Genomic DNA, 24,350 nt, shown 5'->3' with positions numbered 1-24,350 from the left:
ACAGGACTCTTCTTGGATGTGAAGAACTGACTCATGAATGGTGGTGGAAAATGTTTCCCTGCAATGGGTCATGAAAAGGCCCAGAACTGTTCTCTAGAGCAGAATCTACAAGATGGCTTTTTAAGTCTTCAGGCCATACTGGTCATCATGAGGGAGTCTCTTTTTCCCTTGAAGGACGGAGTTCCATATTTGGGGATTTCGAACCATAAAGTATGAAGTCTGGCCTCACTGGAAACCTCATGTGAACTCTGCCCACCTGTGGGGAACAAGCTTAGGAATTCCCTGAGCCTACACCGATGGGTTAACAAAGCATAAATAATTAGAAAGCCATAGGATGTACACAACCAAGTTTGGGTAAACAAGATTAGGTAAATAAAATAGGTAAACGGGGCAAAGTTCCCCAGTATAGGACAAAGGTGCAGTATAGGACAAGCAGGACAAAGGTCCCCAGTACAGGACAAAGGTACAGGAATAGGGAACCTCAAGATGAAAATATTCAAGATGAGGTAAACAAGATTAGGTATTCAGGGCAGAAATGCCTCCCCCCAACTTAGTACAATAGCAGAAAGCAGCTTTCGTGGGAAGGAAGGACCAAATTAGGTAAACAGGTAAATAGGGCTATGGACCTCAGTGGACAAAGTTGCCCAGAGTTGAGCTCATTAGCCAAAGAAAGGTGCCTTGTTGACCCTGAGGTAGCATGCTCTGTCTTTCTTGTCCCCTAGGCCAGTTTAGGTAAACAGATGTGGTGCCCCATGTCTGCTGAAAACAATCTTCGCCCAGCACCAGAATCTTGTTTTGTATTGACGCAACCCCCTAACACCACATATCTCCAAAACCCCCTTTTCCCCACGCCCGTGAGTTAATGTTCATGGTTTCATTGTTTCCTTGTGCACGTCCATCATGCTTATAAGTCTTCTGATCCTAATAAAAACGGAGCAAAGGCCCTTACTCGGGGCTCTTGTCTCCTCCCGGACATTAGCTTCTCTCGAATTTTTAATCCTGCATCCTGCTTTCTTGCTGAACAAGAGAGAACTCCAGATCCGGACTCTATGACACCCACCTGTCCACCTGTCCCAGTCAGAGGCCAGGCCAGTGTTCCAGGATGTTGTGAAGGGATAAGCTGCTAGTCCTTACTATTCACAGAATGCCATACCTCAGTTCCTCTTCTTCTAAAGTTATGAAATCCCCCCTCCCTTCTTGCTCATCAAAAGCCATGTGCCATTCTCTGATCCCCACTCAGACCCTCAGCACATCCTTCTCAGGGAGGTACAGCTTCTGAAAAATGAAAGCCAAGAGGGCAGGATGTCTACCGGCACCTGCTGCCTCTACTATGACCCAACCTCTCTGCTTCAGGGTCAATTCTATGCCTCATGGAATGGTCACTGCTTGATTTACAAGCCAGAAAATGCAAACTGGCAGCTTTAGGTCTTACCCAGCCAGAGGAAGTGAATTATTCGATTCAATTTCTCCTGAAATTTGAGCCGTATTTAAAACTTGGGAGAGTCCACATAATAGCAATTACATCTTGAAATTTGGGGTAAACGGTTCTCATGGTGAGCATCAGCTGGCATCGAATAGCTTCTGTCCCCTCGAGAGGCCCCTGTGCTTTCCAGGTCACCTGCATGTCCATCATTCAGTCCTGATGCTCATCAGTACGCAGATTTTCTTTGTAATGGGGAAATATTTTTTTTTCATGTCTAAGATTCTAGCCACTGTGGAAATATATAACCTATAAGAAAAACACTTCAAGTTTCTGGAAGGATGGGGAAAATGCTTTGTGGGAGTCAGGAACATCCCCATGTATGGAATGTATAAGCAAAGCATGTCTGTTTTGAAGGAGGCACGTCTTCTCATTTACTTGCTGATGTTACAGCTGGTCCTCCTGGCACTTCAGTTTGCATCCCGCGGTGGATCTCCTCAAAATGGCAGAAACATATATCGTTGAACACATAGAAGCTGAGGTCTTCTTTTAACGTTTATTTATTTTTGAGGGAGAGAGACGGAATGCACGAGTGGGGGAGGAACAGAGAGAGCAGGAGACCCAGAGTCTGAAGCAGGCTCCAGGCTCTGAGCCATCAGCACAGAGCCTGACACAGGGCTCGAACCCACGAGCCGTGAGATCACGGCCTGAGCCAAAGTTGGATGCTTAACGGGCCGAGCCACCTAGGTTACCCTAGAAACTGAGGCCTTTTCAAGATTGTTCCATACAGAGTTGAGCCAAGGCTTTCTGTATTTACTTCCAAAAATGCTTCTTCAGTCAGTCTGGCTTGGCAGGGATAAGCCATGACAGGTGTGCCTGCACCTTCACTCAGCCTCTTTGCCCTATGTGGAAACTTCTCTCTACATTTCTACTCAATTAATAATAATTATCATTATTTAAAAAAGACTTGATTACAAATAATACCTGACATAATCTTGGTTTAAGACTCCACGTCTCCGTTAAGCCCGCCATCGTTTTTCAAGCCTGCCCTAGTTTTCTCTTCTTTGGATGATATTAATGTACAGTAAACAGTAGGTGACCATAAAAATACACTTAGTTATACTAATTAATTTATGTTCCATCATTTTGTGTCGTAAGGAAGCATAGCAAGGTCTTTGAGTGGCAGAGACCATGTTTCGTATAACCTGTGTGTGTGTGTGAATGTATGTGTGCGTGTGTGAATGTGTGTGTGCGTGTGTGTGCATGCGTGTTAGTGCACATGCACTGGCACAGACATGATTATCTGTCCCACAGAAACCATTACAGAGCTGGATACAAGCTGTTTAGAGACTATTTGTTGATTGATTCAGTGATTGAAATTTGAATTTTTGTGATTATATTCACTTGTATAACTTCTACTTTTTCCCGTTATTTTCATGAGCATTTGGGTCCCCATCCTCCACTGCCTTCAGGAATCACCCTCTGGGGAATCTCTGATTTACTAAACAGCAGTGACTTTAATAGAGTAACACAGCAACCAGTGGCAATGTTAATTAGAATTGAGATCTCCTGACACGTTCCTTTGCTTTATGTCGGTAATTCTTCCATTCCTCAAAAGAGTTGTTAAAAGCAACCATTCCAAGTGGCTAAACTACTTTCGGTAAAGTGATAGACTGTGACGGGTAGCAGTCCGTCTGTGCGCGTGCGCGCGCGCGCGCGCGCGCGTGTGTGTGTGTGTGTGTGTGTGTGTGTGTGTGTGTGCTTGTGTGAAAAAGAGAGAGAGAGAGAACCAGAGGCAGACAGTTGGCAGAGGTGGGTATTGATAGGTGGAACAGGTGAAGTATTCTTTCCTCTCTAGCATTAGGTGTGGACCTGAGTATCTCTGTTGTTTAGGGAGAAAGATTACTGGTCGCAGTTCCGGTGTTTCTGGTAGAGGGATTCGTTTTTCAGTGGCCCAGTGGCGAGGAGAAAATAATGAAGAGGTAGTGTGACGAAAAGAGAAGGGTAAATACCAACTTCTGTTCCAAACAAAATGCTCCCTTCACTGGTTATTTGTCTATGATGGACAAAGGCCATCTCACTGTTCAAGTAATCGTAATGCTTTTTTGAGTGTTCATGGTGATAGTTTCTCTGGTACATGAGAAACCCTAACTTGCACTGACGTTGTTGTCTACGGGACTCTACATTTGCTCCTGCATTTCACATTTATTTATTCATTAAGTTTTTATTTATTTATTTATTTATTTATAGAGAGAGAGTGGGAAACACAGAATGGGGGGGGAGAGAGAGAGAGAGAGAGAGAGAGAGAGAAGTGGGGGAGGGGCAGAGAGAGAAACCCAAGAAGGCTCTGTGCAGTCAGCAAGAGCCCAACTTGGGACTTGATCTCATGGACCATGAGATCATGACCGAGCTGAAACCAAGAGTTGGACAATTAACCCACTGAGCCCCCCCCCCCCAGGCGCCCCTCACATTTCTTTTAACATAGGCGCAAATGCGTCTTTATCAAAATGTTCCAAAAATATTTTCTTTTTCCACCTTTATCTACTTCTTTCGTCACGTAAGATGGAGAGGGTGCGGGACTGAAGATATTTATGTCATTTCTTCCGATCAGCAGAAGGTTTGCTGCCCTACAAACAGAGCTGAAAGACCCAGGAAGGCAGATTTGAGATGTCAACAAGCAGAAGAGATGCTTCAGGAATTTGCAGTTGAAGAAAGTGAAAGTGTGTTATCAATCCTGTTTACACTCTAAATTTCTCGGAGGAGTCACGTCAAAGTGTCAAAAACATATCACGGTTGTACTCATTTTTATGCACCCTTCCGAAGGTTCAGTTAAAGTTTAATTGTGGACCATCTAATTGTTTCACCTCCATTTATAGCACGAATTCTTCTTCTTCTGCCCACACTTAAAAATGTTTGGTTGCCACGGGTCCACACTTCTTTTCCTTGCCATCTCCATGGTCTTTTCCTATAGTTTACAATCATCTGGTCTTAGGGTTCTGAACACTCCAAATGTCTCTAACTTCAGTCTGTCATACTGCTGAGTCTCTTTAGCTCCAGACCTGTAATTCCAAGTGTCTACTAGCTTCTTAACTAGATGTCCCAGATCGCTCTCAACTTAGCATAGTCAGAAAAGAAGTCCTGACTTCCCCACCTAAACTATGGTGTGCAACTCAAATGGACACTTTCTATTTTAATAAACGGCCACGCAGTCACCACTTCCGGAAGCCTTGGAGTCATCATGAACCTGTCACGATGAAAATGGAATTGCCTTATACCTATCTTAAAAATATTTAAGTGACTACAAAATAGCTACGCATAACGTTCAAACCCTAACCATGATGTGGCAGATACTGTCCATTGCTTACGTAACGCTGTTCTCCCCTTATCCCTGAGAACAGACTGTTGCTTTCATTTCTGAGAGATTTAAGAGAAAGAAGGGCCCTCTGTAAACTCATGGAGATCCCATTCCCCTTCGCTGAGTGATGATGGGTCCAGAGGACATGTTTCCCAGTTTAGGCCGACCAGATGAAAGGGACCGTTTGCTGGGGCACGATGCCCAGAAATGTCAGCTCATGATCATGAAAAAATCGTCAAGGGTAGCAGAAGGACAGAGTTAAAAAAAACAAACAAACAGAAAGTCCCTGTGTCCTCAATGATAACAGTGAACAGTTGGAAAATACCTGGAGCTGGCAGTGCAATGGGAGTTAGCAGAAGCCATTATTACTTAAGCCACGTAATTGGCATGTTGTTGCTGAAAGCATTTCTAGGTAATATACAAGGCCCTTCAGGATTCTTGCTCTCTGGAACCAACCAACTCTGTAGTTTCTTCTGTCAGTCTTCCCCCGCGTTTCACTCCAAACACACTCTGTTCCATCCTACAGCATTTTAGGTGTTCATCCAGACGGCCGACTTCTTCTCCAGCATTCTCCTGGTGAGCAGCTCTTGATGATTCAAGCTCTACTAGGTCAAACGTTACATCTTCAAGCTGTTATTTTACCCACTAAAATCCCCTGATTGTTCTTGCCCAAATCATGCACTCCCAGGAGAAATGAATTGATTTCTCTTTTGTTTCATGCATTATTTGTATCTAACACATTATATTGTAATGGTTGTATTTGTCTGTCTTGCACTTGACTTTGAGCACCTAAATGCAAGGATGCCTTATTCATCATTGTGCTCTCAGACACTAGGACAGTGGCTGTTACGTAATAAACATTCAGGTAATGTTTTTGCTTTTATACCTCTAGTCCCAGTAAGAGTATATATCATTCATGTTTTTTTTAAACAGAACTGGTGTAAATTTAAATTTTTTTAATGTTTTATTTTTGAGACAGAGAGAGAGAGAGCATGAGCAGGGGAGGGGCAGAGAGAGAGAGGGAGACACAGAATCCGAAGCAGGCTCCAGGCTCAGAGCTGTCAGCACAGAGCCCGACGCGGGGCTTGAACTCACAGACTGTGAGACTGTGACCTGAACCGAAGTCGGACGCTTAACCGACTGAGCCACCCAGGCACCCCTAGAACTGGTACAAATTTAAATAATTAAAAAATACTACTAATAAGCCTAAAATTAATCATAAGTCCCAACTGGATAGTGATGTCAACCTTCCTTGGGAGAGGTGTTGTTTTTTCTACAAAATATAATTTGTTCCCTACATTTCTTTTCTTTTTGACAAAATACATGCATCTTCTCAAACACCTATAGCTATTTATACTCTACTCACAAAAATACATTTTTACTTTCTGCTAAATTCACTTGTCTCTTCCCCGAGATTTTTGTGGCTCCATCACCAACACTGTGAGTTACATTTTAAGTCTGGGGAAGCTACTGCTCTGTCTCTGTCTGGGTCCTGTTCTAGAAACATCCCTTCCCAAATACAGAGATCATTCATACTGTTCCAATTTTAACTTGTGCATGACTACTAGAGAGACCACAGGCCGAACACATGTAAATTGGTTTCCAGGATGAGTATCAGAGTTGAAAAGAACATTAAAGGATTGGTCTTTTCTTCAGACCTCTAACATTCTTAACGGGTAGAAACCTGAAAACTACGGGAGGTCACTTGATTATTTGTGACTCCTACACCAACAGCTCTAGGTGAGTCCCTCATGAAGACTAATCACTTTAAAGCAAACATATGCTGCTTCTAAAAACTTGATGTTTAATAATATTTATCTATCAACAATTCAAAATTACACTGCAGATCTGAATTGCAGCTTGGGAAATTTAAAGGTGAATTCCATTAAAGTGTTCTAACTCGGTTGACTTAGATCTGGAAACTTAGTGGCATGCCCAAGGTCCGGCTACAGAGTTCAGCTCATCACTGCACATACTTCATGATCTAGACTGTCTCCACTGCCTTCAGATAGTTTTTGTTACCTATGAATCGTCACTTTCACTTTCTGTTCAATTCTTCCCAGTTGCCTAAGATCTATTTTGAAACAAAGGAGACATAAACTCTAAATCACTTAAACTTTATAAATTAAAACTGCTTTAGGGGCACCTGGTGGCTCAGTTGGTTGAGCATCTGACTCTTGATTTCAGCTCAGGTCATGATCTCAAGATCGCGAGATCGAGCCCCACATCAGGCTCTGCAATGAGCATAGACCCTGCTTGAGATTCTCTCTCTCCCTCTCCCTCTGCCCCTCCTCCGCTTGCTTGCTCTTTCTCTAAAAAACAAAACAAAACAAAACTGCTTTAGATGAGGCCTCTACATGCCTTTAAAGAAACGTAATACAAGATGTTTCAAGCTGTCAGAGCTGCCTCGTTATACAGCTCCAAGAAGCGCTATTCACTTCTCTATGTCCCTGTGACTAATGCCCCCCCCCACAACCGAGACAATATATTGTCTCAACCCTTTGTGTGAAGGGCTACTTATGCTGTCTCTATGGGTCGAGACAGTGATATCTGTGGTTATGGTTCTCTAAGTGACAGTTGTGTAAAAGTAGTTTCTGGAGAAACAAGGAATCACCGGGTGAGAGATCATGATCTTACCTGAGCTATGGTTTCCTGCTAACAAGGTGGGGCTTACGGAGCATCTTCCCAGTCTGCTGGTGACTACAGGCGGTCCTGGTGTTCCATCCCATTCCTGAGCTTTGATAGGCTCTCTGGAAGATGCCCCGTGATGCCCTCTCTCTTTGCTCTCCAACTTTGGTAATGGCTCCGTGCTGTGACTTCGGACTTTCAGTTCCTCTGTCGATTCTGTGTGTTAACCAGAATTACATTCTGTTAAGCATAAGTCAAATTCTTCCCATATTCTTTTAAAACATTAAAGAATGATTTTCTAATATGCTTTCAATCTATTTTTGTGAACTTGGAAATGTGTTGGAGATTACACCATTTAAATATAACAGGGATGGAGATCACCGTGTGCAGGTTAATATCACTGGGAAATAGTTTTCTCATTGGAAGAGAAAACCTCAGTGAATCATGCGTCTCTTAGTAACTCTTGCATTCACTGTCAAGGAAACTTCTTTTTTTTTAATTTTTTTAATGCTTATTTATTTTTGAGAGAGAGAGAGAGCACGAGCAGAGGAGAGAGAGAGAGAGAGGAAGACACAGAATCCGAAGCAGGCTCCAGGCTCTGAGCTGTCAGCACAGAGCCAGATATGGGGCTTGAACTCACAGACTGTGAGATCATGACCTGAGCCGAAGTTGGAGGCTTAACTGACTGAGCCACCCCGAGACCCCAGAAACTTCTTTTTTTTAATGTTTATTTACTTTTGAGAGAGGGAAGGTGCAGAGAGAGACAGACAGAGAGAGAGAGAGAGAGAGAGAGAGAGAACGAGATCTCAAGCAGTTTCAGCGCTGACAGTGCAGAGCTTGATACAGGCTTGATCCCATGAACCATGAGATCATGACCTGAGCTGAAACCAAGAGTCGGATGCTTAACCGACTGAGCCTCATAGGTTCCCCTCAACTTCAAGGAAACTTCTTAAAGAGCATATTACACTCACTGTCTTTACTGTCATATCTTCCATTCATTCTGCTACCCCCTGTGAATTCCTGAATTCAGCCCACCGCTCTAGTAAAACTGCTTGTGCTAAGAGCTCCTATTCTAGTTGGCAAATTTAGAAAACACTTCTAAGGCATTTGACAACTCCTTTATTACTCTCGTCTATATCTTCGATTCTCTTGGCTTCCCGAATGGCCCATCTTCCTGGGTTGCATTCTACACACAACACTATTTCCATGTCATTCATATGTTCTCTTCCTTCACCCATCCCTTATATGTTGTCCCCAAGATGCTAGGTTAGCTGCTATTCTTCTCATTCTATTAGATATACTTTTCCTGTGATTTTACCTTCCAGGATTGTTAGCGATTTTTAAATAGTTTACTACAATCCTGGATCATTGCCCTGAGCTTGCTTGCTTGCTTGCTTGCTTTATTTATTTATTTGTTTATTTATTTATTATTTGAGAGAGAGAGAAAATGCATACACAGAGAGGAGGGGCAGAGGGAAAGGGAAAGAGAACCCCAAGCAGGCTTCATGCCCAGGGCAGACCGTAGCACTGGGCTGGATGATCCCAGGACTGTGAGATCATGACCTGAGCCGAAATCAAGAGTGAGACATTTAACCAACTGAGTCATCCAGGTGCCCCTCTCCTGAACTTTGCACCCCTTTATCCAACCGCCAGCTGGGTCTCTCTGGATGCCCCATGGGTATTACAAATTTAACATTTCAGATATTGGACTGACGCCATTTCTTACTAAGCCAGTAGTTCCTCCTGTCCTGTCCAGCCAACCACCCCAACTAGAAGCTTGTCTCTCCCTTTCTTTAACTGCTACTCCCCAAATCTATCAGTAGTATATTCTGCAGGTTTTATTTATGAAAATCTTGCTTTCTCTTCTGCCACCCTTTGTATCATATCTACCTCAATTACTTTGGTTCCAACTCTAATCATTACTGCAGCTTCCCTCTTAGTCTCCATCTATCTATCCTCTCCAAAGCATGAACTCCATATACTGCCCAAATGACCTGTTTAAAATGCAAATCTAACCAAGTGTATTTTATAGAGAATGGATATAATTGGCATTCTGGTACCCATGTACAGAAGTGTTCAAGAACACACGTAGCAAGGGGCACCTGGGTGGCTCGGTCGGTTAGGTGTCCCACTCTTGATTTCAGCTCAGGTCGTGATCTCAAGGTTGGTGGGTTTGAGCCCCGAATCCAGCTCTGTGCCGACAGCTCCCAGCCTGCCTGGGATTCTCTCTCTCTGCCCCTCTGCAGCTCACGCTAGCACACACGCACACACACGCTCTCTCAAAATAAATAAGCTTAAAAAAATAAACACACAGGTCGTAATATGAGTGACAACCGCTTGTTACTTTCAGAACAGTGTTGTTTCGGGGAATGGATGCCACAGCCCTTCTATAGTGCCTATAGAGAAGTGTTTAAAACCAAAAACAAACAAAACAACACAACCTGTTTACAGTGTACTCTTGACTCACATCTCTCCAGAAGCCTCCTGTGATCCACAGAAGTACGTCTGATCTCTTTCCTATGACCCAAAAGACTCCCAACCCTGCCACTCCTCTTCCACACCATCACTTCCCACCTGAACGTTGTGTTCAAGAAACACCGCGAAACTGGTCGTACCTTCTTCCTCCCCCCTCCACCTGCCACCAAAACAAGGCTGTCTTGAGGGCCACCTGTCCCTCGACCTCACCTGCTTCGAATACCTCTGTATCTTGTCTTTCCTTGGAGAAGGCCCTTCAGACCGGGTTATTCAACTTAAGTATCCTCCAAAACTTCCTCCACCCATATCCCCACCCCAGGCTGGGATTCGATCATCTCCGCACTGATACGGTCATATATCATCTTTCGATGGATCTGTTCTTCTCAAAAGGCCCTGAGTCCTTGGAAGCAGGAACTGAGTTTTGTTTTTTGCTTTTTTTTTTTTTTTTCCATGTGGTGTCCTTAGCACCTAGCATGCTGCTCAATAAGTATTTAATTTATTTATTTGTTTAATAGGTTTCTCAACTCCTCGGGCATCTTTCTGATGTGTGTGGAAATTCAGTGCTCCTAACGGAATAAGAGGATCAGGCAAGTGTTATAAATATATCAAAGTGGCACAGAGCTAATAGTGTTCTGCAAAAATCTGATTCTCTAACAATCACAGTTGTAGAATTCACCATTTTTTTTTTACTTTTTTAAATATGTCTTTATTTTTGAGAGACAGAGAGAGAGCGAGTGGGAGAGGGGCAGAGAGAGAGGGAGACACGGAACCGGAAGCAAGTTCCAGACTCCGAGCCGTCAGCACAGAGCCCGATGTGGAGCTGGAACTCAGGAACCATGTGAGTTCATGACCTGAGCCAAAGTCTGATGCTTAACCGACTGAGCCATCCAGGTATCCCTAAAAGTCACCACGTTGGAAGTATCACTCACATGAGGAATCTTTGGGAAAGACTGCAGTAAAAAAAAAAAAAAAAATCACAGAAATGGTTCAGGAAATCTGTATTTTGGTTTCTTTATGTTTAGGCTCAAATACTCATCAACTTTCAGCAATGTGGGACAAATGTCCCACTTTGATTCCATATTACCAGAATCTGTGGGGCAGAGGTAGAAGAGGTTTATAATAGAGTAAGAGGTCCTAGGTGAGGTCATCTGAGTGGCCCAGTTTTGCAGCCCTGGTCATGGTCATGGGCTAGTAATCCATGCCACTGAGCACTCGGGTTCTCCTCTTGGAGGCTCATTTTTCTTTTTTTTTTTTCTTAACTACAATGTAAAGATAATATCAGCCCTGCCTAACCTCTCCAATGTAATTTGAAGGATCTAATGGTATTCTACATTAAAAAAAATGTTTTAATGTTTATTTATTTTTGAGAGAGAAAGACAGAGCATGAGCGGGGTGTGGGGGCAGAGAAAGAGAGAGAGACACAGAATCTGAAACAGGCTCCAGGCTCCAAGCTGGCAGCAAAGAGCCCGTGGGGCTCGAAACTCAGGAACAGCGAGATCATGACCTGAACTGAAGTCAGACGCTTAGCCGACTAAGCTGCCCAGGCACCTCTATTTTAAAATATTTTTAAAACTAGGCAGTGTCATACATGTAAAAGATACTATTAATTTAAATGAACTGTAGGTGCACCTGAGCGGCTCGGTCGGTTAAGCGTCTGCCTTCTGCTCAGGTCATGATCTTGCAGTTTGTGAGTTTGAGCTCCACGTCGGGCTCTGTGCTGACAGTGCAGAGCCTGGAGCCTGCTTCAGATTCTGTGTGTGTGTCTCTCTCTGAACCTCCCCTGCTTGCACTCTGTTTCTCTTTCTCATTCTCAAAAATAAATAGACATTCAAACAAATTTTAAAAAATTAACCATAGCCATTTGTCCTTTATGAATTTACGTAACCTTTCTACATTTGGACTAGATAATCACTGAGAGATTGAAAACACAAGTGGACAATTGCCAGACCACATACTGAAATAGAATTCCAACCCATCATCTACAGTAATGAGCCCAGAAAGCCAATGTACCCTCCCTAAGTCAGACTTACAGGAAGTCAGACTACTATCTCTAACAACCAATCCAGGCAACCAAACAACAGTCTGTTTGGCCCCAAACAACCAGGGTTGATTGTTAATTAACTTGATTAATAACTGATAGCTTCCTGGATTTTTGCCCCTGCTTCTAACGTAAGACCAGCAGAGAAAATCAAATATGCATCTCTATCCAATCACATAGGACGCCCTCCTTCTGGCTGGTCTGCGGGCAGCTACCCCATGCCAACAGCCTCCACTTGGGGCAAATCTGAAGTCTTGCCTGTTTGCCGTTAAGTTTCTCCCACCAACTTTTCTCGTTCTTCGCCCTGCCTTCGAATCTCTGCGATTAGAAGTGATGGTGGGTAACTGCTTGCTGTAGCAAGCTCTGAATAGGCTTTGCCTGCTCTCATTTGTTTGGTCTTCATTTGTATGCACATCGCTATAGTTCCTTCCAGCTCCAACAAGCTAGGCCGTTGTGTAAACATATGTCATGAGTATTACTCTATGAGATAAAACTTCAACCAGGAGGGTCATCTTATAATAAAAACCTCAGAAAGATTCCTGGCCTTTAAGTGGGGCTCATATAAGCCTAAGTCTCAGTTACACTAAAATCAAATACAGGAAGTAAAAGTATTGAAAAAGTAATACATTCCAGCATCATAGTTACGGCAAGACAATTCAACACTTGCTTTTTGGTGCCCTGCGTCCCGTGGAATAAAACCAGTATCAGAAAAGAACATCATAGACTATTCCCAAGCTGTTTATTCACAGTTTCAAGGAAAATGGAACTCTGGCTTCCAAATGTCACAGCCTCAAAGCCTAATGACCCATCTGTTTCTCTTTACCTCCTCTTCCAGATTTCAAACAAAACACTGAGATGCTTGCTTTTATTATCAACTTCTGTGTTTTTTTTTTCCAATAGCAACATTAAGAATTTACTATTTCTCTCTCTCTCTCTCTCCCTCTGTCTTTCTCTCTCTTGCTCTTTCTCTCTCTCTTTCTCACACATACACACATGCACACGTACATGCACATACACACACACACACACACACACACACACACACACACACACACACAGCATCTACTAACACTGGAACTGAAACTAACCAAACTAAAAAATGCTTACACAGAACATTGGATCCAGCATGTATCCTTCCTGCAGGTTTGGATAACATTCTAAATATGAAAGACTGAGGATGTGTGTCAAAGCACCTCCACCTACATCAGTTTCTTTGTTCTCATTCAAATTAGTCACATACACATCCTGGGGAAGTGTCATTTGGGTCTCAAACCTCAACTCAATAAAAGCCCAATACAGCTTTGGAAACAAAAAGGAGTCTTTTCTTCCCCTTTCGTTCTTCCTTCTTTGTTTTCAAGTCCCAGAGGTTAGTCTTCAGTGAATTTTGGCAGATGTATTTAGAGAAACTTGAACAAAAGGATTGAAGAAATCATGCTACTCAGACTTGTACCCATGTACCTTCACATCTGCCTCCTAAACAGAAGGCGAAGCTGAAAAACCTGGAAGAAAATAATCAATGTACTTTTGAGCATTTTATTTGGGAATAAATCTAGTTTCTTGCATGTAGTCATAAAAAACTTCCTATAAAATGCATTTTCTAATTAAAATATGTATGAAAATCTTCCAAATAGCTGTTGCAAATAAAGAAATAGAAGGCAGACAATTACACTAAGAAATATACACAACAAGACACATTGAAACCTCAAAGAAATCTTTTCAGAGGAATAAAGAGGTATTTATCACTATCCATATATTTCAATGTTTTCTTAAAGCCTGAAAAACAAAATTGATTTTAGTACCATAAACATTCCTGAACAAAATCAATCTTTGGTGCTGTGGTAAATTTCTAGGTGGGATCTTGCAGTACAGGGCCAACTACCTGGAAGGACTGAATGTCAACTACCGACCTAAAATCTGATTCTCACACTGAAATCTGATCTTGAGTTGAAATCTTGCTGTGAGAAATACACGTTACGTTTCACATTTGTCTTTCAGACTGTGCATTTTGCACTTTCTCGTCCTAAACTTCTTATGGTTTTCAAGTTAAACAAGGACAGAGAAGGATAAGAGGCTAGAAGCAACCTTTTCATGACCAGAATATTTTCTCCAGGATTCCAATCTTATCACAGTTCACGCTGCTAATTCTGAGGCTCCTTCTCAGAATTTTCCCTGACAAGTGGGTCTGCACTTGTCTCTCAGTTCTACCTCACTCTTCTCCCTCTGTGTCCCTGCCCAGGGGCTCTAGGTCACCTAGAAAGACTTCAGTTTCCAGGTCTGATGGCTTTCCCCACCAAGTCTGTCCCCTTCCAGATACTGACTTTTCCCAAGATCTCTGACCCACTCTTCCTCATCAGCATTTACTCTCTCAACAGAAGTGGTACAGAGGATTCTTGTCAGTCTCCAGACCCCCCAAATCCCTCTTAAACTCTAGAAACAAAGACAACATTATTGCATTGATGAACCTTTCCACATGGCCGTCTGGGGACCACACACATGAAAACTGACAGACAGCATTATCCTTTTTCCAGACTTGCTTCTTTTCTGGTCAGGAAGATCGTGTACTTATTGATTTATATGTCTAGTTCCCTCACCAGACTATACACAGCATCTTAAGACCAAAGACTACATTTCATGTTGGTCCTCAGTGTCTAATAGAGTCCTCAGTGAGAACAGACAGGGTGAATGAATGCACGCACACTTCTCCCAGGTCAGTTAATTAATTAGCCTTCATTCTTGGATATTACTCCACGTAGGCTATGACCCATGGCTTCTCCCTCCCTCCTTTCCAATCTCACCCAGCACATGGGCCCTGGCATGAACTAACAACCCTCAGTGACAAACACAAGTTAGCTAAAGTTATTTTTGTTAATTCATACACGTTTCTAACTGACTTGCTTACTGGCCAGAAAATAAGTTACTTGCCTGGAAAATTAGTATTACTTGTAAATGTGACCAGCCATACCATTTTCCTGGAGGAACATTAAGATCCCATTTCTTTCTCTTTATTCTTTCTTTCTTTCTTTCTTTCTTTCTTTCTTTCTTTCTTTCTCTTTCTTTCTTTCTTTCTTTTTCTTTCTTCCTTCCTTCCTTCCTTCCTTCCTTCCTTCCTTCCTTCCTTCCTTCCTTCCTTCCTTTTTCTTTCTTTCTTTCTCTTTTTCCTTTCCTTTCTTTGTTCCTTCCTTCCTCTTTCTTTCTTTCTTTCTTTCTTTCTTTCTTTCTTTCTTTTGGTCTTTTTTTTCTCTTTCTGTGCTTTCTGTCTTTCTTATTTCAATATATAAGGATTAACTTGCATATCCCTTGTTTCTATTAACATCTAGATGATTCAAATGATTTACACAAGAGGCTTTTATTTCTGGGGTTTGTGACTGCCATTATTCCTGAAATTTCACCCTCTCACATAGGGATCTCTTGGTTACAAAATACAGACACTACATCTGGTGACAAAGAGACCAAGGCTCCAGCTGATGAGCCCTTGAGGTTCCTATGGACAAAAAAAAAAAAAAAAAAAAAAAAAAAAACAGACCACGCTACTGAATTGTCCCTTCCTATTGGCATAATCAGCAGGATCAAAGTCCCTCCATTCTATTCCAACTGCTGAACAGTGGAAATAATGAAAGGTGATCAAGGCAGATTAATTAGGCAGAAAAGGCAGCACATTGGAAGTGCTGAAGGAGGCACTGAACTAAATTGCATTATCAGATGGGTATTAGATTCAATCATCAGACTTAAAGCTGAAAAAGACCTTGAAATCACAGTTGTAACAGCTCAGGAAAAGCAAGGTGTGCATAGTCATTACTGAGCTGGCCATCCTGCCTTTGGGAAAAGAGCTCCAGGGAGGGGGAGTTTCCACCTCACAGGACAGTTTGGCTCCCTTTGGAACATCTTTAATTGCTAGAAAGCTCTCATACTGAGCCCAAGTGGGCCTCCCTCCAAGCACCATCATTTGTTGGTTGTAGGTAGTCCTGTTTCTGAAGCAACTCAGAATGAGTTTATTTCTGTTTTAAAGCAGACACCCTTTAGAATCCAGAGTGAGGCAGTCTGTCTCACTCTGGTCACATCTTCCTCACAGTACAAGTCTAGAATGCTCACTCTTCCGGGCACCCTGGCTTGGACACTAATTGCATGTCTTGGTGTCCTTTAAAACTGCCACCTGGTGCTGGTCAGAGCCAGATAGCTTGACATGGTTTTCTTGTGAGTTTAAGGGAGCACTGGGGTCCTCTCCCTGCTCTTCTCTTATTCCATCTCCGGAGTCTCCAGGGAAAAGAGAGCACAGGCTCCCATGTTTCCACAGCAAAAGGGCACCAGGGAGCAGGGCCATTTATTTATTTATTTATTTATTTATTTATTTATTTATTATTGCTCCTGTCTCATGTGAATTCTGTCATTAGGTGTCAGTTATGTCAATTCCAACATCTCAGGGATGTCAGCTCCTCAAATATAAATAGAGAAAGAACAATAGCTCAGGCTTCTGCAGATTACATGGTTTCAAATAAAGTTGGAAAGAAAGTCCAGGTTGTGTGAAGAAGGCACAGAAAGTAAAACCTCCATTGTAATAAGATAGATGAAGTGTGTTACTTAACAGAATAACAAAATAGAGGAGGCACATTGATGTAGGATTGAATACGCAAATAATCTGGATCATTTGACAGGTGTAAAAACAGCTCAGAGCTTTTACACATCTTGCTCAAGGTCACACAGATGGCAATTAGCAAAGGCCTGCTAAAGAGACAGGTTTCCTGGCCACTACCCAGCATGCACCTCTCACCAGAAGACAGGGGGACTCACATGCTGATTCATATTCTACAGTTGTTGTTTATGGTTGCAAGGAATAACACTTATCAGAGTGTGATAATAAATAGAATTTCAAAGACCATGTTTGGCCTTTTAAAACTCTCAATTAGGGGTGCCTGTGTGGCTCAGTAGGTTGAGTGTCTGACGTTGGCTCAGGTCATGATCTCCTAGTTCACGAGTTTGAGCCCCACGTCGGGCTGTGTGCTGACAGCTTGGAGCCTGGGGCCCGCTTAGGATTCTGTGTCTCCCTCTCTCTATGCCCCTCCCCCACTCGTACTGTGTGTGTGTGTGTGTGTGTGTGTGTGTGTCTCTTTCAAAAATAATTAAAACATTAAAAAAATTTTAACTCTCAATTAAACATCCAGATGATTTACTCATTCACTTTTTTTTTAACAAGGTGGATGAGGATTGTAGAAATACAAATTAGCTCTACTTAAAAAAAAACAAAACACCTTCACAGAAGTCATCAGGCATAGCTCAAATGTTCACACATTTTAGTAATACTTTAAGAAATTCTAGTATTGTAGGGCAATAAGAGAAAACTTAGAGAATTCAATCTATATTTTTGTTTGCTCTGGGAATGTGGCAGCCACGAGGACCCGTGGACAGAGTCCAGCCAGACGACCAAGTCTGTTCTCTCCGGGCATGCAGTTAAACTATACTTCCCAGCATTCCTTGCAGTGAGGGAGCGCCACATAACTGAGGTCTGGCCATTAGAATGTGGGTGGATATGATGTAGGTCACCGCCAGGTCGGGTCATCAAACTTCCCACAAAATCCCTCCTCCTCTTGGGGCGCCTGGGTGGCGCAGTCGGTTAAGCGTCCCACTTCAGCCAGGTCACGATCTCGCGGTCCGTGAGTTCGAGCCCCGCGTCAGGCTCTGGGCTGATGGCTCAGAGCCTGGAGCCTGTTTCCGTTTCTGTGTCTCCCTCTCTCTCTGCCCCTCCCCCGTTCATGCTCTGTCTCTCTCTGTCCCAAAAATAAATAAACGTTGAAAAAAAAATTAAAAAAAAAAAAAATCCCTCCTCCTCTTGAAGATTCCCCTCCTGCTGGCTGGCAGTTTTTTGAAGTACCAGATGCTGGTGCCGGTGGGACCACCAGATGGAAACTTCCCAGTAACTGCGGGGAGACCTTCCCATCTTTCACGGAACACCCACTAACTGAGAATCACATGCCCGTGACATATGTCATGTCCTATGACGTGAACAGGAGGGAAGTTGTATCGTATAAAGCCACTGAGGTTTTATAGTTATCGGGTTAGAGCGATTGGACTACCTTCATGCAGATTTCAACTGATACTACTTTCCTTCCTGTGGAATATAGTTTAATATGAAACCCTTGACTTTCTAATGAGGACAATAGTTTTATTGGCACACCGACAGAAAAATGAGAGGCAAAGAGATTAAATTGCCCAATACAGTGTAAGAATCTGGCAAACACCTTCTCTCTCAGTTCTAGTTGGAATAAAAAAGCTTTATAAAACTAACAAACACGTTTTTATCGAGTATTTAATAAATATTTTAAATGCTATGGCTTCAATAAGTGTTTGCTGAATATACAAGTGGGTGGGCCTCTAAAATGATCATCCAAGCAGCAGTATATTTCATTTATATTCATTTGAATGAAGATAATGCCACCCCAATTTCTTTTCCCAAATAGCTTTTCATCCAAAATAGTAGCAAAGAACAAAATCTCTAAGAAAGAATTTTTAAAACAAGGTCTTTCTACTATACTCACAAACAAAATAGCAACTATTTCTTTAGCATAATAATAATTTAGCTATAAATTAGATATGTTCAGGAAACATGTACAATAAATTTAAAAAATATTTCTCAGAACCATTCTGGATGGGGTTGAAATGAGCTACAGTCCATGGTCAGGTTGGTTCAATAAAACATCTTTCCAGAGCCTTAGTTTCCTCAGATAAAATTATATAATAGGGGCGCCTGGGTGGCGCAGTCGGTTAAGCGTCCGACTTCAGCCAGGTCACGATCTCGCGGTCTGTGAGTTCGAGCCCCGCGTCAGGCTCTGGGCTGATGGCTCAGAGCCTGGAGCCTGTTTCCGATTCTGTGTCTCCCTCTCTCTCTGCCCCCTCCCCCGTTCATGCTCTGTTTCTCTCTGTCCCAAAAATAAATAAACGTTGAAAAAAAAAAAATTATATAATAAAATAAATTATTTCTAAGCATCCTCCTGGGTCTAAAATCGTATATCTTTTTTTATTAAACTTTTTTAATGTTTGTTTAGTTTTGAGAGAGAGAGAGAGAGACAGAGCACAAGTGGGGGAGGGGCAGAGAGAGAGGGAGACAGAATCCAAAGCAGGCTCCAGGCTCTGAGCTGTCCACACAGAACCCGATGCGGGGCTCAAACCCACCAACTGGGAGATCATGAGCTGAACTGAAGTCCAGCACTTAACCGAATGAGCCAGCCAGGTGCCCCAAGTCATCTACTTTTATAATGCCAAACTTCATACAAAAAGCAAAATACTTCATGAAGATTCAACAGTATTATTATTTCTATTCCAAAATATCCTTCTATTTATACTTCAGAATGTTTTGCATTTGTCAAGGTGACTTTTTTGTAGTTTAGTTTAATTCCCCTTCCAATCAAATCCCAGTGAAGTAGAAAAGAAATTAAGAAAGTGGGCTCTTAAAAAACACTAATGCGTTGTGTAGCATCACTGGCAAACCTAACATCCAACTTCTTTTCCAGCCACCTGATTAGGAGACTTGAAATAAACAGGGGTCCTGGTTTTAGAAAATAGAGAGAGAATACCTACAATGTTTTTTTTTTCCCTGTTTGTCTCCTAGTTACTACTGGAAAGCAGAATGCCAGCTCTAAACAATGTCTTTTTTTTTTTTTAATGTTTATTTATTATTGAGAGACAGAGAGAGGTAGACTGAGAATGGGAGGGGCAGACAGAGGAGGAGACACAGAACTGGAAACAGGCTCCAGGCTCTGAGCTGTCAGCACAGAGCCCGGCGCGGGGCTTGAACTCACAAACCGCGAGACCATGACCTGAGCTGAAGTCAGACGTTTAACCAACTGAGCCACCCAGGAGCCCTTCTAAACGATGTTGTATAACACCAGCAGCAGCATTGTGATGACAATTTCACGAAATCAGTGGCGACCATGTATCTTATGTTGAACTACACTATTTACAAATAATATTTCTAATCTTTGCATAGCTTTTGGAGGCATGTAGAGTGATAACCTTCACTGTTAGGGAAAGCTTAGGGTCCTGCTGGTGAATATGGGTCAGAGATGGGTAATTGGAGGAATCAGGATTTGAACTCAGGTCTCTCTGAACAAATAGCCACACCAGTGAGGCATTGTTTGGCTTTCTTTTCTTCTGTTGGGGTTCTTTTCAGGAGGATTATTTACCTTGTTTTAAAAAGTATAAAAATTTTTTAAACCCACCTTTATTTTAAAGATATCTGAAGACTATATACACAGGAAAATTAATGCAATGAGATTTAGGAGAAATTAGTTGTCAGTCTAGATAGCATAAATTATGCACAACTCAGCTCCTAAGACACTTTACTATGCAAGTTATATAGAAGTCCATAGTAGTTTTCAGATGGGATGCAGACTGGATTAAATTCCTGCAGCACACTATGTAATCCAAAGCACAGCTATTAACTGATATTTATTAGTAACAGTGAAGCAAGTCAGAAAACAAAGAACATGCATTTTCTAGGACTGCTTTTAGTAGTTTACTCTGACATACTTTGGAGGGGGGGGATTGCTTTGATTAAAAAAAAGCAAAATGAAGATATATATACATATATATATATGTGTATACAGATATATATACATATATATGTGTGTACAGATATATATATATATATATGTGTACACATATATATATGTGTACACATATATATGTATATATATGTACATATATGTACACATATATATGTGTACACATATATATGTATATATATATATATATATCCTTCTTCTTATGTTCAATCAATAGTAAAATGCATACGCCTTGCTCCATATGTATAGACATTTTGCATGTCAGGAACTATGACAGTGAGAGACTAAGACAGTGAACCAAAACACCATGACTTCTACCCGCATGGGGCTCCTTTTCTAAGAGAGAGGATAATTTTTTTTTTACATGAGCTAATACAGTATTAGAGCTCTGATAAGAGGAGTAAAAAGAGATGGCAGAGTACAATGAAAGTATAATAGATGATTTTTCCTAGTTGAGAGGTCAAGAAATCTTGATTAAATAGTGATTCAAAGAATGGCGGGGGGAGGGTTAGATGAGTTTTGCAGCCAGGGGAAACTGATTGTTGAACACAATCAGTCTTTCCTTGGGTCTGTCCTCCTAAAAGCTGATCCCACCTAACAGCAAACTTCCAGCTTGGCAAAAAAAAAGCACAGGCAAATCCAACACTTGAAAAAAGAAGGATGGAAGGGAACACTGAATGGTTCGGACTCCTTAATAAGTTCAGCCTGTCTGGAAGAAAGCCTTTATATTAGGAAAGAATGGGACCCGAATTTACATGGAAAAGAAACAAATTAAGGAGGGTTTTGAATGACAGGGTAAAGTTTGTATTTGTGACAGCAGGGTATGGTGAAGCCATCAGCATTGAAGGAAGATTCTCCCAGGGGAAGTATGCAAGAAGGACCAAGGGGAAGATGTGTGAGCAGTGATCCCAGGTCAGAGACGCATTATTAGTATCATCTAATCTCCAGGCACATGAAATCCACAGAACTTCAGATATCACCGTCTTAACATTATGATGCCATCAACTTCTTAGGCGTCCTTTTCAATGGGGGTGTACAAACATAGATGCAATGATGCAGAAATATATAATATTTTGTAGTATATCTTTTTGTAAACACTTTTCATTGTTTACCTTTAAAGTAGATTAAACTTGTGACTATTTACCAGATGAAGATCACTTTTTGAACTGCAAAAACCCATCATATGTTTGATGACAAGATAATCATTTTTTTACTAGCCAACCTCATTGTCTGGTCTTAATCTGATGTCAAAATTTAGAGAGCAAAATACAAGACAAGGTTATAGTAAGAATTCATCAAATAACTACCCTGAACTCAGAGTCAATTCTCTGCATATTAAAAATGGAACATAATTATGGAAAGTGCCCTTATTGTTCAACAATTCTTTTTACTTTAAAATAGTGCATAAAAATGCAAATGCATCCTTATAATTTACCACATGAAATATTTATGCCCACAGCTCCTGGCACCCCCTATAATACCAATGGTGGGCTTTTAGTCCCCCCTCCCCATTTAAGACCTGACATTTGGAAGCATTCCGAAGCTCATCTCCCTCCCTCTACATCTAGTGCCTTCAAATATTTGATAAACTACTGATAAAAATCTCTTTAGAGGGACAAATGGAATTCTAAGATACTTGGCAAACATAGTTTTAAGGTTCTAAAATCTTTGTAACCTAGATCAGGCCCACATTTTGACTTAGGATGTTTTAAGACATCTACATCTTTTGACAAATTCCAAAATTAGATGCCAACGGTTATAGAAGACCTGACACGGAGTCATTCTTAAGTAGGACACAAGGCAGCAAATTAACATAAAGCAGACAATCTAAAAAAGAATCATGTTGAAGAAAGGAGGCCACCGGGACTCAAACATATGTGATTTTTACATTCTCCTCCTTTCTACTGCCCCAGTCACAGCAATGCTGGATACAGACTGTCATAGCACAAAGAACTCTGGATTTCATTGTTTGGGAAACTTGACCCTGGGTACGGTTCTGCCATTATCTGGGTGACACTGGGCACGTTTTTCTGACTTTCTGTGCTTCTGTGTACTCATCTTTCAAATAAGGGATTTAGACCATAGCATCTTTAAGATGTTTTCTGGGTTTGAAACTCTATGGGAAAAAAATAAAAAAAAGAAGGGGCCCAAACTTGAAATCATACGCTTGTTTCCTCAGTTTAAAATGAAATGGAATTGGGGCGCCTCGGTGGCTAAGTCTGTTGAGCATCTGACTTTGGCTCAGGTCATGATCTCACAGTTCGTGGGTTTGAGCCCCCACATCAGGCTCTGTGCTGACAGCTCAGAGCCTGGAGCCTGCTTCGGATTCTGTGTCTCCCTCCCTCTCTCTCTCTCTCTCTCTCTCTCTCTCTCTCTCTGCCCCTCCCCAGCTCGTGCTCTGTCTCTCTCTGCCTCTGTCTCTGTCTCAAAAAAAGTAATCAACATTAAAAAAAATTAAACTTCTGAAGTGAAATGGGATTTATGTGTATCTAAATCCATTACAGAACTGGTATTTGATGAAAGAGCCACCAACTGAAGACCAATGTTCTCAAAATTACAGTTCTGGCTTGCTTTAAGGAGTTTTCAAACTAATTAATGATACCTTACCATAGGACAAAAGAGAGGTGGTTTTACATACAAGATATCCGTAGATGCTGCCAATATCATGAGCAATTCCACAGCCAAAATGCAGAAGAAACGATGCCAAGCCCAAGGAGAAGTAACAATAGTATGAAGCAAATTAAACAAAACAAAACAAAACATGGCTATAACTTGAGTTGCCCTTATATGAGATATTCACGAGGATTTGGCTTTGTAAGCAAAATCACTGCTTACTAAGACCATTGGGAGAAAATAGGCCAATTACCTATCGAATGCAAGGAATCCAAATTCACTTTTTCTGCTACAGGGGAAAAAAATGTGGAATTCTACCAATGCCTCTACAGCATTTCTGTTTTTGTCTATTTCTTAGGCAGAAGTCAGAATAACTTGTTGAACAATGGAAGAGAAAGGGAATACCTAGAAAGATCAAAACAATATTCTGCTACCAGACGTTTTATAGATTGGAAAGACTTTGGTAATGCAGGACGTTTTTATGTATCCTCAAGACTGAGTTAATGTGCACAGGAAATTACTATTGGGCATTTGGGGTCAAAACTGATGTTCCTCTTGCATGGGTTATTACCACATTTTTATAGAAATGGCTTCGATGTTGTTGGAAGATATAAAATTGTTGCTAATAACGCAGTGCATGGATTCCTACAGCAATTTAGAAACCAAGGGCAGAAGGTTCATACCTCTGAACACCAAGATCTGGGAAGTCCCAACCCCAACAGGGTACTGTGTAAACAGAGTTGTTTGGGGGGTTATGAGACTCTGGGTACCAGTTCAAACTTAGCCCCTAATTAACTGTGAGGCTTTGAGCAAATCGCCTTTGCCTTCTGAACCTTCATTTGCTTTTCTTTAAATGAGGCATCTGGACTCAAGGGTCTTCAGTTTAGGATTCTACTGATAAGTACCAGATTACATTTTATATTAACGATTCCCAGTCCTAACTGCATAGTAGAAACTTTTGGGGAGCCTTCAAAAAATATCCAGGCCTGGGCCACCAGTAGGTTAGATTGCTGAGGCTGGAGCCTTGACATTGGTAATTTTTTAAAAGCTTCCCAAGACTTTCTGAAGTAAAGCCACGGTTCACAATCACTCTTGTACGCTTAATGGAACATTTTTAGCAATATTTAATATACTTTTCATTACTCTTTTGTAGACTGGGTGGGTTATTTCCCTGGTTTTTTCTATTTTAGCTGAAAGCATTTTAATTATCCTTCCTTACCCAAGAGAAAGGGAAAAAAAAGTAGAAGCTAATCAATTTAAATTTATTAA

At 41.5% G+C, this 24,350-nt stretch overlaps 1 protein-coding gene across 7 annotated transcripts in view; it reads right to left on the bottom strand.

Annotated features, from left to right (window-relative positions):
• The window catches only part of NYAP2 (neuronal tyrosine-phosphorylated phosphoinositide-3-kinase adaptor 2), a 267,608-nt gene that overhangs the window by 66,687 nt on the left and 176,571 nt on the right, over positions 1-24,350 (bottom strand). For all 7 annotated transcript variants that reach the window (XM_086719776.1, XM_086719777.1, XM_086719778.1 and 4 more), the window contains one exon: positions 7,413-7,619. In XM_086719776.1, coding sequence (XP_086575902.1) covers positions 7,413-7,619 — 207 coding nt within the window. The remainder of the gene's footprint in view (positions 1-7,412; positions 7,620-24,350) is intronic.

Source organism: Puma concolor, chromosome C1 (genome assembly GCF_028749965.1).
Source record: "Puma concolor isolate L17-30 chromosome C1, mPumCon1.1.hap2, whole genome shotgun sequence".
Lineage (NCBI taxonomy): Eukaryota > Metazoa > Chordata > Mammalia > Carnivora > Felidae > Puma > Puma concolor.
Note: the sequence above shows the minus strand (reverse complement) of the source record. Positions and strands in the feature narration are given on the sequence as shown.